This window comes from Rhamphochromis longiceps, linkage group LG11 (genome assembly GCF_057381845.1).
Source record: "Rhamphochromis longiceps isolate RC_006_pf linkage group LG11, R_longiceps_female_GT1.1, whole genome shotgun sequence".
NCBI lineage: Eukaryota > Metazoa > Chordata > Actinopteri > Cichliformes > Cichlidae > Rhamphochromis > Rhamphochromis longiceps.
In genome coordinates this window covers 25,346,641-25,367,148 of record NC_140567.1, presented here as the reverse complement: position 1 = coordinate 25,367,148, position 20,508 = coordinate 25,346,641, and the positions used below count along the sequence as shown (strand labels likewise).

Sequence of the window (20,508 nt, the reverse complement as noted above, 5' to 3'; positions counted from 1 at the left end):
TGTTTAATGAACTTTTTATTTATTACATTAATTAGTTATCAGTATACAATTCAATTCACCGACACACGAGTGTCTTCACAAACATAAAATGGATTGTACAGCAGATGTACTGTATACTGTAGCACTTTAGTGCAGTGGGCAAAGACACATGTCAAGTTTAGAGAATGAGTGTTTATATATATTTATACATTAAGTGAGTGTAGTTATACCCATGTTTACACAGGGGCGTTTGTAAGTGTGTCTGTGTGTGTAAGAGTAAAGAATTTAAACTCTAACCATTGTGTGTGTGTGTGTGTGTGTGTGTGTGTGTGTGTAATATGTTGTTCATGTAAAGACAGTCCAGTCATATCAAACATTTATGGCGGGCATCAACTTCCCGTCCTCATCGTGGTTCACAGCATCGGGGAAATCCTCAACTCCTTCAATCTGGTCGCATTGTTATACGGAACACCTGGAGGGACAAACACACAATGCCAAAAAAGTGCATTAGATAAACTAAACTGAGTGATTGGTGTGGGCCATAGATCACTGAGGCGTGATCTATGGCCCACGACTACTAATAGGCTTGCTCACACCTTTGCACAGCACTGAGACCCCAACACAGTGCTGGGATTTTGTGGCTGCTGTGCATTAGCCTAAAGGACTTAAGATTCCTAGAAGAAAATGATCAGGCTACGGTGGCGGTGCAAACAGTAAACAGAGAAGAAAACAACCTTATTTTTAAATTATTTTTTAATGGTAAGAAGGTTTATTTGGGTATTGCTGAAATTAAGTCGATGAAATTATGAGACATGATCAGATAGATTGGACAGGCCATGTGCTGTTATAAGGTTTCAGAAGCTCTTCTATATATACAGGAGCCTGGCCATATAAGGTTTTATATGTTATAATTAATATTTCAAAATTAACTCTGAACTTCACTGGAAGCCAGTGAGGCCCACCACTCTCTGCGATGCGGCATATGGTCGCCTGCTCATCCCAGTGAGCTAAACTGGTGCCCCTGCCATTTTAATGATATATGAATACGGAAGCTCCGAGATTCAAAGGTTATGCAGAGGGAGACTTTCTGGAAAAATAGAGTTTGGAAGACTTTGGAAAAAAACCTCTAACTTCTTCACTTCCTATACTAAGAGTAATGTGGAGGTTTTCTCTGAGTAATGGCACCTATTGTTCAGGAGGATACTGCAGCAGGTACTCATGTGTGAAGAGCAGTCTCAGAAAAGTGTTAAAACAAGGGCAGTAAACCATTCTGTAGAACTATGTAGGGAAAATAGCTGGCATTGTTTAATCTCCTAGCATTCAAGGTGCAAATGAACAAAAGCAAATCAAAAAGCAGTGACAACGTTTAGCATTTATAATTTCTTACTGTGCAAACCAATATACTGCGAAAAAGTATTTATAAGAGTAAAATATGGCCATTTAATTTTATGTCTGATAACATTCAGAAATTAATAAGCTCACAACAGATTACAGAAATTATAATAATAGTGGCACAATGATCTCTGACATCTCTCTTACCTTCTCACCAGTCGTAACGTGGGCGGGTTTGGGGCTGACGGTGTCTGGGGGACTCGTGCCGATGACCTGGTGGGGACGTTGAACTGGGAGGAGCGGTAAGAGCGAGCTGCTGGCCGCCTCCTCGTCGATCGCGGCCGTAGTCCAACCCACGAGCATTCGGGGGAGCGTATCTTCCTGCTTCTCTTCTCCACTCCTCGTCAAATGCTGGACCCTCACCTAGCAGGAACAAACACCGGGTTAAGAGCCAAAAAGAAAAAAAAGAAATCACACGTGTGTGAAGTGAGACCATCAAAGTCACAACTCCTCATTCATCTCCTTTGCCCCCTTTTTAAATTCAATTCCAATTAGCTTGAATAGTAGGTGAAGCCTGAGCTAAGATTAGTGTTGTAATCAGGGTCGACTCACTCTCATCCAGGTTAATGTAGTCTTGCCGTTCTTCACAGTCTCCAGTGCGGCGATTTCGTGAACGCGCCATTATGTGTGCACGGTCTCCAATGTGGTGGCCAATGGCAAGACCCTCCAGGCCGCTCTCGCTGTCCCTCACCGACTGCCGCGTCTCACGGATCTGGGGGAAGAAAAAAACAAAAAAAAACAAATCAAAAAATACCTCAGATTACAAAATCAGGCAGGAAGGGATGAACTTAAGTTCATCTCTGATATTTATACTGTACATAATCTATTTACAGTCACTACACTTACTGGTGTTAATGAGGCCAGCAGACTAATTAGGCCCCAGCCACTGAGCAGGTCTGCTTACATGGCTCTGACCACAACTTCGTATATATATTTGAACTAATGTGAGTTATTCCTACCCCCCCTGGGCCCGTCCTTGTTTCACTGGTCTGCTGATAAACTTTAGGAGCCCCTGGGTCTGTTGACGAATATGAGATCACTGTTGAGGAGGAAAACGTCTGACAGTTTGGTGAACCAGACATTCTGTCCTGGAAGAAGAAAAATAATGGAAAGTAAATAGAAATGATGGAGAACTAGTGAGACACACATTTCATTTACGACAATAATTCCTTTCTGTTTATTTGGAAAGAAAAAACAACTCACCACGTTTCCCATCATTTCTCCCATCATGCCAAACATATCCATGAACCCTCCACCCTGCAAGCAATAAGAGGATCTTTACATTTCTCATTTGAGTAGTCCCCAACCACAGGCAGAAAAGCAGCATACATTGTGTGTTGAGTGCACAGTTGTCAATAACCACTTTTCCAGTGCAGGAGCTCGTGGCAGCCATGAGGTGCTACACAGCGCCATAAACAGCCCTTTCAGCCTCTCCGTTTCCCACTGTGGTCTAGAACCCTTTGATAATAACAACAGTGGACACTGTTGCGTCCACCAATACTGGAGAATTTCAGTGTTGATAGCTACTCTTCTTCCTGTTTCTGACTAGTAGATGTTTTTTTTGTTTTCAAGATTAACCAATTAACTGGGCCACTCAGATATCTAACCTAGAGTATGCACTTCTATGCTAAAAACAGACTGAAAGATGTTCTATGACGGCAGTTCCCGTTGTTGGAAAACGCCCAAAAGTGTTACGTTATGTAGGAGAAAACATTCTTTGAGCAATCCCCTTAAATTTTTTAACCCTTTATTTAATCCAGGATCCCAGATGACATCAGGGAGGAGATGAAATACACCCTGCACAGGCCAAACAAAGATAAACAAATAACTGACACGAATGTCTGTAGATTGTGTGAAGAAGCTGGGGCACCCAGGCTAAGGAGAACATGCAAACTCAACACAGAAAGATGGTCAGCAGGATTAAACTTTGTGGCTTATTGCTATATGGCAGCAGCGATAACCGCTGAACCACCATAATCATAAAATCCATATAATAAATGACAAAACTTATTTTATTATTTTAAATCAGCAGTCATTCTTTTAAGATTCGTTTAAGGTAATAACAGATCTGGGTAATGTGCCTTTATTTATTTTGTTGCGTTTTTATTCAGGTTTACTTTTTTTACTTTTCTATATTTAACCGAGCTCCTTCCTTGCATATTTTTTTTACTTTATTGAGAGATTTTGCTTTGCCATATTGTATTGAGCTGGTTTCACACTGACACTCTGTAAAAAGTCAGAAAAAGCAAGTTCAGACACAGCAGGAGATGACTTGCGGTGGGTTCTCTCTAGAGAGAACATACTTGGCGAAGGAGCTGCCTGATGAGAGGGTACAGGAAGCAGGACACTCGATGCCAACTCATTAGCTATTATTAACTATTATTACTGCTGCTATTTTTTCTTATCCGAGCAAATCAATAAACTTAAACTTTGCACCACCTACGTTGTGCAATACCTTGAAATGTTCAGGGCTACAGAGTTTTGGGGATGTAAACCTCAATCTAACCTATTAAGAAGTCTAATATAATTACACTGGAACCTATCAATCATCAGTCAGAATATCATCATGTGGCTGGTGACAGAATTAAGAGTTCTGTAATTCCTTTAATGAAAATTAAGTCACCATGCACCGTGTTTGCAGTTGTTAAAAGAGGTCATAGAAGGTGTTACTAACCATTCCCATCATGCCAAAAGGAGCCAGAGGGCCAGCCTAAAAGACAAATATACACCTTAAGATTTTAAAAAAGGCAGTAAACAAAAAGCCAATCTGGACATACAAAACTCATACAAAGTATCTATCAGCACAGAGTCTGTTACCTGTCTGCGTGATGCACGATGTGGCTGCATCTGAGGAGCAAGAGGGAAAGGCTCCATCCCAAATGGTCCAAACAGACTCCTCATCTGCTGCCTGTGAGCTGCAAACGGATCCCTGGAAGAAATCAAAAGCATTTATCAGACTTTTGTGTTCGATTTCACATGTATGAATCAACTGAGTGTAGCTGTGTGAACTGTACTCACATAGGTGAAGGTAAACTGAAAACGACACAAGGAGGAAAACTGTAAACTTTCAAGCACAAGGCAAATACTCCAGCAAAGTGTTTCAAGTTCCACTGGGTTTGTGAGCCCAGTTTAGCCAACCATTATTTTGCTTTATTATTTTCTTCAGTTTGGGGGTTTAATACAAGAAAAGCCAGTAATATAAGAAAATCTATTATAGTGTATTTTGTATACATATAAAAAAAATTAATAAATTCACGCAGCGAACTCTTCTCTCATGCACCCTGCTTTATTAACCAGGCTATCAGCCACCTTTGTTTTCATTATTTTCATAATCTGAATATTGTTTCAACAAGCAAGTCAATCAACTGACACATCGTTTTGTAGCTAAAGTGATTTTCCAACCAGTGACCAGTGAATATCAATGAAATTTTGCTACTGTTTTTTCTTTTTCTTTCATTATTTTTTAAAAATTAAACTTTTTTCTTCGAGCAACAACTTTGGCAGCATAAAGTGGGAAGACACAAACTTTTCTCAACTTTCAGGTGAGCGATTTGAGAGACTTCCAATGAGAGCACAGGATATCAATGATTGATATTATCGCAGGTTAGTAAATACTTTAGTGGGTTACCTCGACAACCAGAGCCTGGAATACCCACTAGCAACCAGCTTTAAAGTGAGGACACACCTTGATGTTTGGTTGTTAACGAATAGTTGTCGAAAATTAGTCCCCACTTCATGTTGTCCGTTCTTGCTTTAAGCCCCTCAATTTAGTTATTTTTCTATGACTCTGGCTGCATTGTTGCTGAAAATTGGTGTCTGTCTGGTTGCTCCTTTAAAGTGTGTTTGCCAATTTAAAATGTAATAGACCAAATAAAGGACAAAAACAACTGCCAATGAATTAGTTTAATAACCAGCCAGTAAGCCTGGAGGCACACCAAACATGGACTTGTATAACATCAAGACCCAAATCAAATACTGAAATTTGCATTTTGTGCATCTGTGTCGTTAGATTGTGCTGTGGTTTTAACAGAAAGCTGATGTTTATCTGTTAAATGGAAAATAAGTGTGATGAAGAGCTGAGATGCAATCATTGCATCTTTATTAATAAAAGGCCTATTGGAAATGAGTCAACACAGAAAGTTTATTTCCACCTACAAAAGGTGTTTTTGTTTTTTGTTTTTAATTTCCATTATAAAAATGCTTTTACACTGCATTTATTAAAAGAGCAAAATATTATGCATTTTCCATTTCCATCCATTTGCCTGAGGGGAAAATGCACTAATGTAAAGAATGCAAGACTGGCAAGACAGTAGGTCTTGAGAATGATATGAATGCAAAGAGAATATGCATACACATTTATTCAAAATGAGTTCTCGGCTATAATTAGAGCACCATCTGGAAAATCTAGAATTATGTACTATTTGGGTTAGACTATACTGATACTTTTGTTTTTGTGGTACACCTTCATTTTGATAAAACCTGTATGAAAAGTTAGATGAAAAAAAATAGCTATTTTTCATTTGCAAATAATATTTTGATTTATTTTGCATTATTGTAAAGTACAAATATATGCCATTCAGAAATTTTCACTAGTAGTCTTTTGCATTGTGATGTTTTTTTTAAGTTTTTTTATGTGTGTTTAAATATCAGAATAAAATCGCGGTTATATTCCATAATTGATCAAGCAGTGCGCCTTTTCTAAAAATAAATAGTTTGTTTGTGAGAGATTAGCCGAAGTAGAAGATTTACTTGCACCTGTTATTTCGATTTTTTTGTCTGAAATAAAAAACCAAAAATGCATATATGCTGTATTTACTGAGGGCTGCGAGATTACGGATTTTTTTCATCCATTTGCCAGCGGGAAATGCGCTAATGTAAACCTGCCAGACTACAAAAGTAAGCACTTTTAAACCTAAAAAACAAGCGATTTAAAGAAACAGTGGAAATCCAATGAGAGCAATTGACTGCTAAATGTAGTGACCGGCTGGTTATAACTAAATACTGTTGAACGCTAACACCTTTTTGTTATTGTCTATCCAATATGGTGGACCAGTGTAGGCCCCCACAGCTGGCAGGAGTAACGGAGGGTACCTGCTACAAGGGACAGTGGAAATTTTTTAAACTTAGCAATCCGCAATATAGCTACCAATCACTTATAGAACACAAAGACACCAGTGTCAAAAGAAAAAAAGTGTGAAATGTCAGTACTTACATCATATAGGGATCTTCATCAACGTCACTCAAGAACCGAAACATGCTAGGTGATTTCTCAGCTGGCTGATTCGAGCCAGCTAGCAAGGTAAACAGTTTTTAAAGGCTGATAGAAAATGAACTCAAACTCGATTTAAGCTGAAGTGGGGGATCTTTTACCAGCTCCCTCTCGAAAACCACGCACAATTACTACTGCTTAACAAGGAGGCAGAAATCGTAGCGTCTCAATAAACAGCGATTTCCAGAAACCTGGAGAAAACACAAAAACGGAAGTCAGTCCTCTGACAAAGGGAAGCAACGCTGCTATCAAGTTAGCATCAAAGCTAACAAAGCTAACTTCCGGTTAGCATATTTTCACAATAACACATTTCCGGAGAGGCTTCTAGGACAATTTTTGGCACTTTTTCTGCAGATTAGGGGTGTTTACAGGTAACTGATACACATGCATTTAAATATATTATTATTTTATTTTAGTTTTATACTTTATTTTTGTTGTTTTATATTTTATTGAGCTGTACCATAGTACTTACTTAGACTACTTGTTATACGTTTGTTGTGTTTAACTTACAATTTAAAGGAATTTTCCAACTCTGGGATAAATAAAGTCTTATCTTATCTTTTTAGCTTTCCAGTCTTTCTGAAGTTTTTCTTTAAACATCGGTTTCCTACTAATTCGCAGTCGATTTCTTGTACCTAAACATTTATCAACTAACTCAAGGAAGGAACAACACACAACTTAGCAAAGAACCATTTTAAAATTGTATGTTTAGGTACTTTGTTACTAGCCCCATGTTAGAAAAACATATTGTTGGGGAAACACAATGGCAACATTCAACAATTAGACTTAACACATATGGTTTGCTCGCATTTCTTTAGCTGAATCTACAATCAATCTATCAGTCTTTACTGACAGACTTTATGTCCTTAGTTAAAACTTAATAGATCTTAATAGGAAGAGAAACAAAGATCCAAAACAAAAGGCAGTCAACATCTGAAGAAGAGCTTCGACTGACCTTCAAAAAGCCTGAAGAGCTATTTCTGAAGACTATTTAAAGATCTTACAAGAAAGCTTCAATAGACAGTTCAGGCTTTGTTGGATAATAAAGATGGTCAAACAAAATATTCACTGTCAAGCTCATGTGATTTGTATAAACACTGTTTATGCCTTATGTGCTGTTTTGCCATGTGAAAAAAAAACAGAAATGTGTTGCAGTTTGGGCAGCAGGCGACGCTCTTTCTTTTGTATCGATTCTACAATCGGGACTGGGTCCCGGTTTGCTATGCGCCTGCGCACAAAGTAATTCGACCCTCAAACCCGGATGTAACCAACGCCTAACCTGTGGGAAGAAAAACGGTGAGTAGAGTTACAAAAACTGCTTAAAACTACTATTTGTGGCTAATTAGAGTAGGCGACACATGCAGGAGAGGCCCTCTAACAATGTTCAGTCTAACAGAAATGAAACATTTGTTTCTAGATGTTTTAAATCTGCGGGGTGGTTAAAGTTTTCTACCGATCAGGGTTAATTCAGAGCGGACAAACATTTCTTTAATGAAGCTGTCATGATTGTTTGTCAGCTTTGGTAGTGTGATTACTTTCATTTTGATCGATTTAGATCCCGCTGTACATTGTAATTAAATAAGAACTCTACCAGTGACAGTATTTTCACGCTGCCTGTCCACTGTTCACAAATCTGATTTAATTTATTCAGTCAGACTCAGTCTTAAATGATTATTTTTTTATATGTTGGCTAAAACATCTCATTTGCAGGTGTTGAACTTTCAGATAACAGATTAACAGATGGAGCTCTTATTTAGCGGAAGTGTTTGCAGTATCCGTTTCTAAATGTCATTTTGCTAATAGGCGGCATTTTCCTTTAACATCCTCGCTGTGCAGCTTATGCGGAAGTTATTCACTGTCATTAATTTTTCGCTTGCACATGTAATAACAAGCCAAATAGGAATACCTCCAAACGGTATGCACGCTGCTTGAACTCACACCTATCTATATACAGCCGTATCCTTCATGTTTTTGTTTCATTTAGACTAATTTTGCATTAATTTTTATTTCAAAGTAGTTTTTAACTTTGCAAAATCGTTTTCCATTTGTTTATTCTACTTATTTATTTGGGCTGTTTTGATTGTGCCAAACAATTTTCTCAGTTTTGGGGATAAATAGTTTATCTTGTCTCATCTGATCAGAGACTATTTGATGGAATAAATTTTTTTTGTATTTTTTTTTAGCATTGTTCATCATACTGCAAATGTTTCTTTTTGTTTTTACAAGTAAGACTAGGGCCCAACTGATATAGGATTTTAAAGATTGACACTGATATTTGGCAATTTTAGAATCCAATATATCAACCAAATTTGACCAACATTTCTTATGTGTAGTTATTTAGTTTAGTTACATGCGTAGAGTTCTTATTAACATAATAGAAGTGCAATTTAAAAAAAGAGGGAAGTTGGAGAGGGCCCGATGGTGGACAAACTGTGCGTCAACACTGATAAAACCACTGAACAATGTTTTCGCTGTCTCTTCTTTACTGTTTTTTCTTTTATTGTGGAAGATGCAACAGGATGTGGAGTGTGGTAACAAAGCACTGACAGAAACAAGAAAGAAAACAATTGTAAAAGAGAAACAATCCATCCATATTTGTACACATGTTGTGTGGTTATGTGCATTATGTGGATAGGTGAAGCTCTATTCAGTCTCATTTATCAGCTGTTATAAATGCCAGTAATGACAGATGTGGACCAATAGATGAGTGGCGTATATCACTGATAAAGCTGTCATGCTCTAACTAATGCTCTCTCTGTATGCTTTTATGCCTAATAACTTAATTGGTTTGTTCTTCGAATAAAAGTCGTATTACTAGAGGTCTAAGTCACATAAAAACGCCTTGGTATAATTCACCAGCACCACAAAAGTTTAATTCATTTGTCTCAAACTGATTCGACTTTTACTGAATATTATATTTGTCATGAAGGGTGGATCGGGTTGCAGTCGTTTTAGGTGCTGCACATTAAAGTAGCAACAGAAATGTTTAGTAAATTTGACTTTTAAATAAGTGGGATGAATTTAATAGTTAACATGTACTGTAGGAAGGTGTGGCACCAAGAAATCTGAGCAGGCACTGTTTAAATATGCAAATAGTTTATTTGACCTAAAAAAAATAAGTTAATACTAAGTATTACCTTCACATGGGATTCAAACTTTGTTCCCTTTGATGTGAACATTTTATGTTTAATCCATTGCAACACTACAGCTTAGTACCTGTGTGGACTTTTTCACCCTTTATGCTACTTTATATGACTCACCCCAGCCTGTCCAAATAGACCTATGATTGGATTTTCAAAAGCCTGAACACAAAGCCCAGCATCGGCGTAAGGGTCTAGTTCTGGCTCAGGCCATTTGAATTAAGATGCTGAAATTCTATAATGGATACTTTTTTGTCCACTAGTCCTAAAAAGACATACCCTGCCCCAACTGTAATGTTATCGCTTATCTTAGGACAAAATATGTTAGCAGTGTGAGCTTAATGGATCAAAACTATGAAAATGGCCATTGAAATGCTGCTGTTGCAATATGTAATGTGTAAGCATTTTACTATCAGAGTTACAGAGGTTGAGCTATTTAAAACTTTCAGTTTTTATTTGGTAAAGTAATACTTTAACACTTAATACATAATACTTAATACTTTATTTTCGAGTATTTGCATGTTTGATGTCTAAAATCCTGTGATGCTGCATACGAATAATTACTTCATATATAAAGTTATGTAATCTTTATATGCAGTCCATTCCCACATCTACACTATAAATCATTGCATGTTACAAGATTAGAGACAAATTCATGAATGATCAGACATGCCTTTCGTCTCAGAAAGGCATGTCAGGCGTTTGCTGGTTTCAGTTTTGCACCCCCACCCAAGGTGGAGGAAGGGTTTGTGATTGCTGCATTCTGCTTTTCTGTCAGACAGCAAGAGGGTGCAAATTCCACCAGGCCAAATTCCAGGAAAATATTGACAGAAAAACATAAAGGTTTAATCGTTTTCTTTAAAAATGCAAAGTAGGCCATTGGCCTCCGCTGAGGATGCAGTCTGTAAGTTTATAATTGTTTGACCTTTCATATTGTACTGACCAATAATTGATTAATCTTCAAAATAATGTGCAGATTATTCAGTAGTGAATATAAATATTAATTCCAGGCTTAGATGTGCTGGTTAGATGCATCACATGTCTCTGTGAGTCTGTCACAGTTAGTGCTTGTGTGTTTGTTTCCATGTTGTTTCACTGCCTGTATGTGAACCCATGCATGATTCTAGAGACAGTACTAAGAGTGCTTGTGTATTACTTCCTCTCTAAGAGTCTAGCTAGCTGTCTGGTGTGCTGTTTCTGGCAAACATCTTGTCATGTTTCCTACTTTCTGTTTTTCTTTGTAGATGCAGACGATAAAATGTGTAGTAGTAGGAGATGGGGCTGTAGGAAAGACGTGCTTACTGATCTCCTATACAACCAACAAGTTCCCCTCAGAATATGTGCCTACGGTAGGAGGAGGAATTAAGAAAGACTGAGCCATATTGTTGTAAACATGCTCACCTATAAAATTTCTGTTTTCTTATATTATTCATGGTTATAATGCTGCACTACCATTAACTGCCCTTTTTTGCTTACTTCTTTTTTGTGTTTTCAAAGGTTTTTGACAATTATGCCGTGACAGTGATGATCGGCGGAGAGCCGTATACGCTCGGTCTTTTTGACACAGCTGGTAAGCTGGTCTTCGAAAGTCTCTCAGTTTCACTTTTTCTCTCTCATTTCTGTCAGTCTAAAACCTTTGGAAAAAAAATGTCCTTGTTCTGCTTCTCTTTTGATTGCTGCTCTCAGGTCAGGAAGATTATGACAGGCTGCGTCCTCTCAGTTACCCACAGACAGATGTGTTCCTTGTATGTTTCTCTGTTGTCTCACCCTCGTCGTATGAAAATGTCAAAGAGAAGGTCAGTTTTGAAATCTCTTTTCACTGTTTTGGGAACAGAGATGTTGACTATTTTTTGTTAAATGTGTTGGCAGACTTACACTGGTCACTTTGTTTTATTCATAATCTATAATCAGCCAATCATGTTGCAACTTAGTACCTTTAGGCATTTAGACATGGTCAAGATAACTGGCTGAAGTTGAAACTGAGCATCAGACTTGGGGGGGAAAAAGGTTAAGGATTTAAATGGCTTCAAACATGGTCTGAGCATTTCAGAAACTGACGATCTACTGAGATTTTCCACACACAACCATCTATAGAGTTTATAGAGAATGGACTGAAAAAGAGAAAATATTCAGTTGGCAGCAGTTCTCTGGGGGGAAATGCCGTGTTGATGCGAGAGGTCACAGGAGAATGACCACACTGACAGGAAGGCAACGGGAATGCAAATAACCTCTTGTTGCAACAAAGGTATACAGAAGAGCATCTCTGAATGCACAACATGTTGAACCTTGAAGCAGATAGGCTGCAGCAGCAGCAGCAGAAAACCACACCGGGTGCTACCCCTGTCAGCTAAGAACAGGAAACCGAGGTTACAGATTGCATCTGCTCACCAAAATTGGACAACAGAAGGTTGGAAAAACGTTGCCTGGTTGGACGAGTTTCAATTTCTGCAACAATATTCAGATGGTAGGGTCAGAATTTGGCATAAACAGCATGGAAACATGGATCCATCCTGCCTTGTATCAGTCGTTCAGGCTGTTGGTGTAACAGAGTGAGGCACATTTTGGGGCCTTTAGTACCAACTAACCAAGCATCGTTAAACACCACAGTCTCCATCCCTTTATATAAGCAGTGTCCCCATCTTCTGATGGCTGCTCCACCAGGATAACGTGCCGTGTCACAAAGCTGTAATCATCTCAAACTGGTTTCTTGAACACTAGAGTGAGTAGACTGTACTCAAATGGGCTCCACAGTCACTAGGTCTCAAATAGAGCACCTATGGGATGAGGTGGAATGGGAGATTCACATCATGGATGTGCAGCCATTAAAACTGCAGCAACTCTGTGATGCTGTTATATCAATATGAACTAAAATCTCTGAGGAATGTTTGATGCATGTGGAGTTGAGGCAGTTCCAAATGCAAAAGGGGGTCCAACCAGGTACTCGCAAGGGGAATCTGATAAAGTGGCCAGTAAGCGTATAGATCTAAAAATAATGATTATTTTTAAAGATCTCCTGTTCATTTTCTCTAGCTAGCCTAATGCTTATATTTAAATAATTTTGTATGTAATAGAGTGAAGAAAGTGCTGTAGTTTTCTAAATTTGACACACGTTCAAGAGCCACTTGCTCAAAATAGTGAAGTTTTCACTGTGTTCTTATGATCATCCTGATGTGGAGGTGTAACACACCTCCACATCAGGAGTCGCGATGTCCTTTCTGCTTGGACTGCTTGGAATTTTAATAATTGTTTTAATTGTCGTCCTTATTCTCAATAAATGTCACATGGAAGAAAAAGCCTCCTGCTTCCTCAGTTTCTCTACAATCTCACCGTTTTACATGCCAGACATTTTATTACACATTATTTTCTATGAAATGAAAAATATGAATCAGAAACTATTTGGATTAAAGGAAAAGCATACCAGCTTTTGATAGTCGCAAATTTCATTGGGTATCTAAGATAAACTTTGTCTTTTTGTCTGTATCCAGTGGGTCCCTGAGATTTCACACCACTGCCCAAGCACCCCTTTCCTGTTAGTGGGGACACAGGTAGACTTGCGGGAAGACAGCAACACGGTGGAGAAGCTGGCAAAGAACAAACAGCGCCCTTTATTACCCGAGAGCGGCGAGAAGCTGTCTCGTGAGCTCAAGGCTGTTAAGTACGTGGAGTGCTCTGCCCTCACACAGGTATGTAAAATCTCACTGCACTTTTAAAACGTATTTAAAAAGTGACAGATTTGTTTGAAATAGAAAGTTATGCTTCCTTCTGTTATGCTTCCGTCATCTTTTCCTCTTCTTCTTCTTTAACCAGCGAGGACTTAAAAACGTGTTTGACGAGGCCATACTGGCAGCTTTGGAGCCCCCCGAGACCAAAACAAAGAAGAGGTGTGCTCTGCTATAGAACAGTGCTGACCGCGAGATGCAAAACGGTGCATATAGAAAAAATAGGTGGGATGATTGAAAACATCATAAAGATTAGTGGCCATTTTGACAAAAAAAAAAAATCCCAAAAAACAAAGGACAAAACCAAAGGGGAAGGGACGGTACCGTGGCATCGAAATGTATTTCGGTACACACGTACACTGATTGTGCCTTCAAAATAAAAGCTGAAACAGGCTGAGGATTCAAAGTATCAGATGTGCAGTGAATGCAGTTTAAGCACCAACTGTGTCCTTCTCTGAAACCTTTAGAAATCGCAGTGTTCTCTCTATAAATATTCAGGTGGGGCAGGCCCCCCCTTGCCTGTCACTGTTTTTTTTTTTTCCCCCCAAAGAAATGTTCATTTATAAACTTGACATTGGCCTCTTCCTGTGTTTTACTTACTGTGGCCTACTGGGTCCTTTAAACTCAGTATAGGGAAGTATAAAAGGGGAAATACTTCAGTTACATTTAACATTAGTACGTTTAAGGGGGCAACTTGATGTTAAGTGGTACTCTACTTGCTTTCTTTTCCGACCTTCCTCAGTTGAATAATGTCAAAAAACTAAACATTTGCTGTCACTCCAAACAAAAGCAGTTGTCTGTAACGGTTACTTTCTTCTAACTAGTGGTGACTTGCAGGGATGAAAAGTGTTTTCACCAAGTTCCCTTATCCAGGTTACTTATGAGTTTCTGTTTTCTTTTTTGTGTATATTGTAATTTCACAATGCTGTTTTGGGAAAATGTTAGTATTTTTTAATTATTTTTTTCCCATTTTGAAACTTGAGTTGTTGTTTTTCGTTTTGTTTTTTTAATTGCAAGACCTCCAACATTTGAGCGAATGATGAGAAGATTCAAGTTGTAATATTTTTAATGGCTCTTGAGAAGATGAACTTTTTCTAGTCAATTTCTGGGTGTTTGTAATCACAGGATATTTTTAATAAAATGGTTGAGCTCAAATGAAATGTAATCGTTGTTTTGTGTGTTTGAAGGCAAAAGACTGAATTCGAAAGTATTACAGAGTTTAAGGGCGTGATCACACAAGTCACACTTGCCTCTGCACTTGCACTGTGTTAATGATCTGGGCCTGAGTATGCTTCTCTCACATGCTCCCACTGTCACAAACACTTGCTCTAACAGAGCACAATGAGCTTCGTAATTTTATGCATTTTGTTGTTTATTTTTAGATCTTCTTAAAAGCTGCAGCATGATCAGTTGAGGAAGCGTAAGGTATCCAGTGAAGTGGGAAAAAAAATCCCTCCAAACCTACCTGGTCTTATTTGAAAAAACTGCCCCCTAAACCTAGTAACTGGTTGTGTCACCCTCGGCAGCTAGAATTGCAATCAAGCGTTTTTGATATATGGCAATCAGTCTTTCACATTGATGAGGAGGAATATTGTCCCAATCTTCACAGCAGAATTGTTTGAATTCAGCCACATTGGAGGATTTTCGAGTATGAACGGCCTGTTTCAGGTCGAAATGACAAAGCATCTTAAATGGATTTGGAGGACTTGAGCCATGCAGCCAATCCAGATAAGGATTAAAGGATTGTTAAAATGACGCCAGGTAGGTGGTGATTTCTCTGACTGCAAAAAGAAGTTCAGTTGTTTACAAGTCAATAGGAAAACAGCGCCCTTGATCTATGACGTCAATAACCACTTTCCTGATGAGTTTATGAGCTCGGTCGCTGGTTTCAAGTCTTACATAAAACAACATGATGCTTATTGTGTAAATTATGGCTCCTATTAGATTAAAAACATGATTAAGCTGCGCATGTTTTAGGGCGAGGCTTTGTGATTGAAAAGTTGCTTTAAGTGGGCAGGGTTTGAGAGTCACATGATGTAAGAGGACTCCACAAATCAATGAGTGAGATCTCTTTTTTTATATAAAGTCTACTAGCAATGACAGTCTGACAGTTACTGAGTTTCACTGTAGGTTTTAAATAATAAATCAATCGATGGTATAGTCATGCAAAACTAAACATGTACAGGGACCTGCAACTACAACTTCTGTTCCAAACAGTCTCACAGGGTACCATTCAATAAAGAAGCACTTTGGTATTTTTTTTTTTAATAAACTACTCTATTTATTAGAAACTCAAAAAGACCTAAACGCACTCATTGTGCAGGAAACAGAACAGTTTCATACAAGGACGAGGGACAAAAACACAAGACATGGAAGTAAGTGCAGCAAAGACTCTGATATACAAATAAATAAACCAGAATCAAAAAGAAGACATAAATACAGTACAAGTCCAAAGACGTGCTAGCCTATAACAGAATACAAGATAAAAGAAATCTTCAGTGTTTGAGAGTTAGTTTGGGTTAAGCTCTGCTTTAAAAGCTTTGTCAGTTCAGCGTGTGATTAACTGCTGTGTTTGTGTGTGTTCATGGCTACACCTGTATGCATGTCTGTGCCTGTCAGTTTGTCTGTCTTAATATTTTGAGCAGTTTAAAAGCTGAGCAGACTTTTTTTTTTTTGTACTTCCCGATGGAGCTTTGTCTTTACATTAGTTCTAATTTTGCAGTTTTTACAAGAAAACAATCAAACCAAACTGCAGTTTCACTTCTCTAAGGGAAAACGTGGACAAAGAAAGGCTGCTTTGGACAATAATTACGATAATTTGGTGTCAAAGTTAACCCGCGCTGTGTCCAGCGGTGTCTGTCTGGTGGTTGGTTAGGATCTGGGCTCATTTGGTCAGGCCTTGTTAGGACTTCTTACACTCTACAGGTATGAATGGTGACCGTATTCTTGCACTGCTGGCAACGCACCGAGCAGCACCAGGAAAACTTGCAGGAGCAGCGCTGCACCACCTCAGCCCGGCCTGCTTTGTAGCCTGGCCCGCAACACACCAGCTCGCAACCATCTGGTGCCAGCCGAGACGTTCCTGGGGGGAGGGGGGTTGGTTTAAAACATTGCAACATCACTTTCTAAATTGATATGAGTGGTAAGTTGGATTATGTGAATTATTTTCCTGTGACGTGGTCCTGGTGATCTTACCGTTACATCTTCTACCTGCAGTCCCAGGAATACCATTTTCAGGGTCGAGACGGCAGAAATCTGGGGAGGGTGCAAGATACACAAGATCTCTGGCAGCAGGGGGTTTGACCTGTGAGTCTCGGGGGAGCAAGGCTGTCCTGGAGCCTATACGTGTCAGGCGGACCTGGGAGGATTGTGACATTAAAACACAGTAATGTATACTGTAATAATACTGACTACTAAACACGGTCAACGTTTTTAAAATATGTGGTCAGCTTATGCAGAAGTGATCCAAAAGCTCACAGCTTATTTTAGACTGTTTTCCTTCTCTTGGCTACTTCTGATGTCAAAGATAATATCCTTAACCCTTTAAAGCCTGAACCATGAAATAATTGCCAGGAAATTCAATTTTTCTGAAAATGGAGTGCTTATTGAACATTCTGACAATTTTTAAAAAATTAATCATATTTGATACATTGGCATTATTTTTTTTTGCAATTTACTACATAAAAATGTATTGGGCCCGAATTATTTAGTTTCCGTGGGGACAAAAATCACACTGATGATCGATAGATCTCTAAAACTCAAGAATTTGAGGCACTTGGTGTTACAAGGTTAATATGGTAATCCCGAGCACACAGCTCTGGCTTTCAGGAAAGTAGCCCCAAAACTTGATGTTTAAACCTTCTGTTTGCAAGGAGCAGCCAATCAGAAAAAAACTGATTTAAGAGGAGGGAAGTTAAATTGCTTTTAACCCCCATATTTCATGAGATGATGAGCTGAGGGCTTGCAACAATCAACAAGATAAATAAAGATTTATTTTGAGATGTGAATCATATAAAACTACTGTAGCAAGGTCCAAAAATACAAACATGGAGCTGAAAAAGCATAACATGTTCATTTCGAGATGTTTCAGCGGAAATTGTAGTTTTTTTCTGATAAATAATTTACTTCAGCTGTTGTGACGTCTGCTCACCCCATTAAGCTAGGGAAGATAAAACAAGCAGAAGGTATCATCTGTTACCTCTGTGGCTCCATCAAAACGTTCCTTGAGCACAACGCCCACACGCCTGAATGGGGGCATGACCTTCCAGCAGGTCCTCAGCTCACAGGACCCAGACACACCGTGACATTTACACTCAACCTGCATGTTATGAAGGATGGCCTGAGGAGGAGATAATTATAAAGGACAAAAAAATTCTGTAAATTGACACAGGGATTTGGAAATCTGTAAGGACATTGGTGATGTTGCTAACCTTTCGACCCGCCTCGTTGTTGTGGAGGTTCATGAGCGGCCGGCCTGCTGACAGCCCCTTGGCTCGCTCTGGTTCATCCACAAATGTCTGAGAGAAAGCCACACCATAGGACAGGTTGTCACTGCACCCTGACCACTGGAAACCTGTGGTGGAACGAGGCTTAGATTAAGATGATCTGTGTTACTGCGATTTTGTAAGGTCAAAGAAGGTTAGATGTTAAATGGAAAATCCCTTCTGGTTCATGTGAGGCAGGGGGCAGCTGCTACAGTCTCACAGCACAGGTGTGTTACATGTGACAGCAGATGGGAAACTACCAGCTGACATTACTGCTGCATACTTTAGACCCACAATCAGCACTGTAGCAGCCTTTCTATGCTCTGTGTGAGTCAGAGTCGATTTACTCACTATATTTTCATGGAATAGAGTTAAAGCTCACCCTCCGGGCTGACCCCCCTGACCTTCCTGTCACAGCCACACCTCTCCAGCTCCCCACGGGTGCAGGCTCGGGTCACCGCAACCGCCACAGCTGCTGAGGACAGAGCGTGCACAAAGGCTGCCTCACGAGTGCCTGAAACCACAGCAGAGACATGACACAACTTTATTTTTAGAGAATATTTATAAATGTTGCTCAGTGAATCGAGGTTTCTTCAGAAAATTCACTAACTTCATGCCAGTAATGGGTCTACCTTGGTTCATCACTCTGCCAAATACATTGATCCCACGTGGGGTGATGGAACAATTCCAGCGGCGATTCCTGAACTGGTGCTGGCACTGAATTGGACAGCGAGTTACACACCAGGTATGTAAAAGTTTCCATCTCTGCCACACATAATGGTGATTGTTATTTAAATCACTCAGAAGTTATGCTTCATACCTCTTCTATGACCATCTCTGCTGCCTTGCGTACAGACTCCATGACCTCCCCCCGTGCTCTGCACACCCCCACCTGGCCTGGGGTCAGCCCCCTCAGCCGTGCACATGGGGCAGCACCAGACACAGGCCGGGAACGGGGCAGCCTCGCCAGGGAGCTGGGACATAAAAATGGAAGGTGGAGGAGTGATTCACAGCAAGTACGTGGGGGAAGATGCATATTTAAGTACAAGGCTGGGGCCTTTAAAAGAGTGACAGAAAGATGAAAAGGTAACAAATAGAGAGGATGAAAACAAGGAGACAAACAGGCAAAGAAGACACGGAGGGCACAGTGAAGGCAGGGAGAGAGAGAAAAGAGAAAAGGTCACCAGGAGCGAGACAAAGAAAAGAGGGGAGCGACTGAAAGAGATTTAGTGACATGTCACCACCTTTTAAAAGTTATAGCATGACAAACAAACTCCCTCTTTCTCATCCTCCTTCACACACTAGACTTACAGCCAATTGGTTGCCATGGTGGGGTGGGTTGCCCATAGCAACAGGAGGAGGAGTGGTGCCGTGAGATTGACAGTGGAGACAGTTGGCATCAGACTGTCTGTCTGTCTGTCCGTCTCCGTGCGTCAGGCTGGGTCTTTGGGTCCACAGCTGAAGTGATCGCTCCGTCCGTCTGTGTGTTTGTTGCCGTTTAAGTTTAAAGTCCAGAGTCTGGGGATGATCCCCACATATCTGTTGAAATCACAAGTTAGCAGGTTAACGATGAATGCAGAGATGCTCTGCATGGTATTTTGGTCAAGTAAACAATAAATTCCTTATTAGTTTTCTAATGATAAGGTTTATGCAAGTTACTGGTGTTCGAAGTTAAGTCTGTATATGCAGTTTATCATTTTGTAGCAAATAAAACCACAAAATTACTGCGTTATACTCGTGAAATTTCCTTCAGGTTGCAAGAGTTTTAAAATTGATTCTTACCAGTTGATATTTTTGTGATAGCCAGTTATTCTTCTTTTTGTTACTGAGTGGACAGAATTTCAAAATGAATCACAATTTTATTCACCAAAGCTGCTCTTCAGCTTCTCTCTATTGTTGCCAAAAAAAGCATACTTACATGACTGTTTCACAAACCCATCCTTGATGCACAAAAAGACGTCCATATGTCCGATTTCAGTCCCAGATTAACTGAATTCACCCCCAAAAACAAGAACCTAAAATCCAGAAACACTAATAAAAGTCACTTTTTTATTAGTCAGGAAAACAGTAGCACGGTGTCATCTTATGGTTAGTTCTTTCCCGGGAAAACAAATGTGTCCATTGCGAGTTGAAAAAGCAAGAATGAGTGAGGGCAGTGAGCTGGGAGTGATGGGTTATAAAGGAGGTAGAGAGTGAGGCTGGGAGAGAGAGGACATCCAGGGTGTGGAGTGATGCTGAGGGAGGAGGAGGAGGGTTTGGAAAAGGGTCATTGTTTTACTACGCAAGCATTACAAGCGTAAGTATGCCCTCTATTGTGTTAATCTGGCATGAAAACTAAAGTCTGAGCCTGGGCTGGTACCTGGACTGAAATCACAAATGTGGTTGTGTGCATACATGCCTGAACACATGTATGAACATATATATATGATTTATATCAGAGAAACTTATGAGAACTCCAACTCCAACCTGTTTGTTTCAATAAACTTTTCTGCAAAATCCTCTTGTCAGTGACTGAAACGCAGCAC

At 39.6% G+C, this 20,508-nt stretch overlaps 3 protein-coding genes across 4 annotated transcripts; 1 reads left to right on the top strand and 2 right to left on the bottom strand.

Annotated features, from left to right (window-relative positions):
• Positions 1 to 278: 278 nt before the first annotated feature.
• mlf2 (myeloid leukemia factor 2) lies at positions 279 to 6,894 on the bottom strand. The gene is made up of 9 exons (XM_085423264.1): positions 6,584 to 6,894; positions 4,390 to 4,404; positions 4,189 to 4,300; positions 4,046 to 4,081; positions 2,575 to 2,628; positions 2,331 to 2,459; positions 1,924 to 2,083; positions 1,519 to 1,734; positions 279 to 451 (listed from the first exon to the last, which is right to left on the bottom strand). Exons 1-8 carry the CDS (start codon positions 6,625 to 6,627, stop codon positions 1,523 to 1,525), a joined length of 762 nt encoding a protein of 253 aa, XP_085279390.1. The 5' UTR covers positions 6,628 to 6,894; the 3' UTR covers positions 279 to 451; positions 1,519 to 1,522.
• Positions 6,895 to 7,817: 923 nt separating this feature from the next.
• On the top strand, positions 7,818 to 14,659 carry cdc42l (cell division cycle 42, like). 2 transcript variants are annotated; one of them, XM_085423269.1, is made up of 6 exons: positions 7,818 to 7,936; positions 11,025 to 11,129; positions 11,278 to 11,350; positions 11,467 to 11,576; positions 13,266 to 13,463; positions 13,588 to 14,659. In XM_085423269.1, the coding sequence occupies exons 2-6, from the start codon at positions 11,025 to 11,027 to the stop codon at positions 13,675 to 13,677; spliced, it is 576 nt and encodes a 191-aa protein (XP_085279395.1). In that variant the 5' UTR covers positions 7,818 to 7,936; the 3' UTR covers positions 13,678 to 14,659. The 2 variants fall into 2 exon arrangements, with proteins under 2 accessions (XP_085279395.1, XP_085279394.1); XM_085423268.1 differs by lacking the exon at positions 7,818 to 7,936 and adding an exon at positions 10,559 to 10,684.
• A 1,056-nt stretch (positions 14,660 to 15,715) lies between these two features.
• Positions 15,716 to 20,158, bottom strand: wnt4b (wingless-type MMTV integration site family, member 4b). Its single transcript, XM_085423258.1, has 10 exons — positions 19,902 to 20,158; positions 19,766 to 19,808; positions 19,295 to 19,522; positions 18,804 to 18,957; positions 18,616 to 18,700; positions 18,366 to 18,497; positions 17,930 to 18,072; positions 17,698 to 17,838; positions 16,695 to 16,857; positions 15,716 to 16,581 (listed from the first exon to the last, which is right to left on the bottom strand). Exons 3-10 carry the CDS (start codon positions 19,381 to 19,383, stop codon positions 16,412 to 16,414), a joined length of 1,077 nt encoding a protein of 358 aa, XP_085279384.1. The 5' UTR covers positions 19,384 to 19,522; positions 19,766 to 19,808; positions 19,902 to 20,158; the 3' UTR covers positions 15,716 to 16,411.
• Between the last annotated feature and the right edge of the window lie 350 nt (positions 20,159 to 20,508).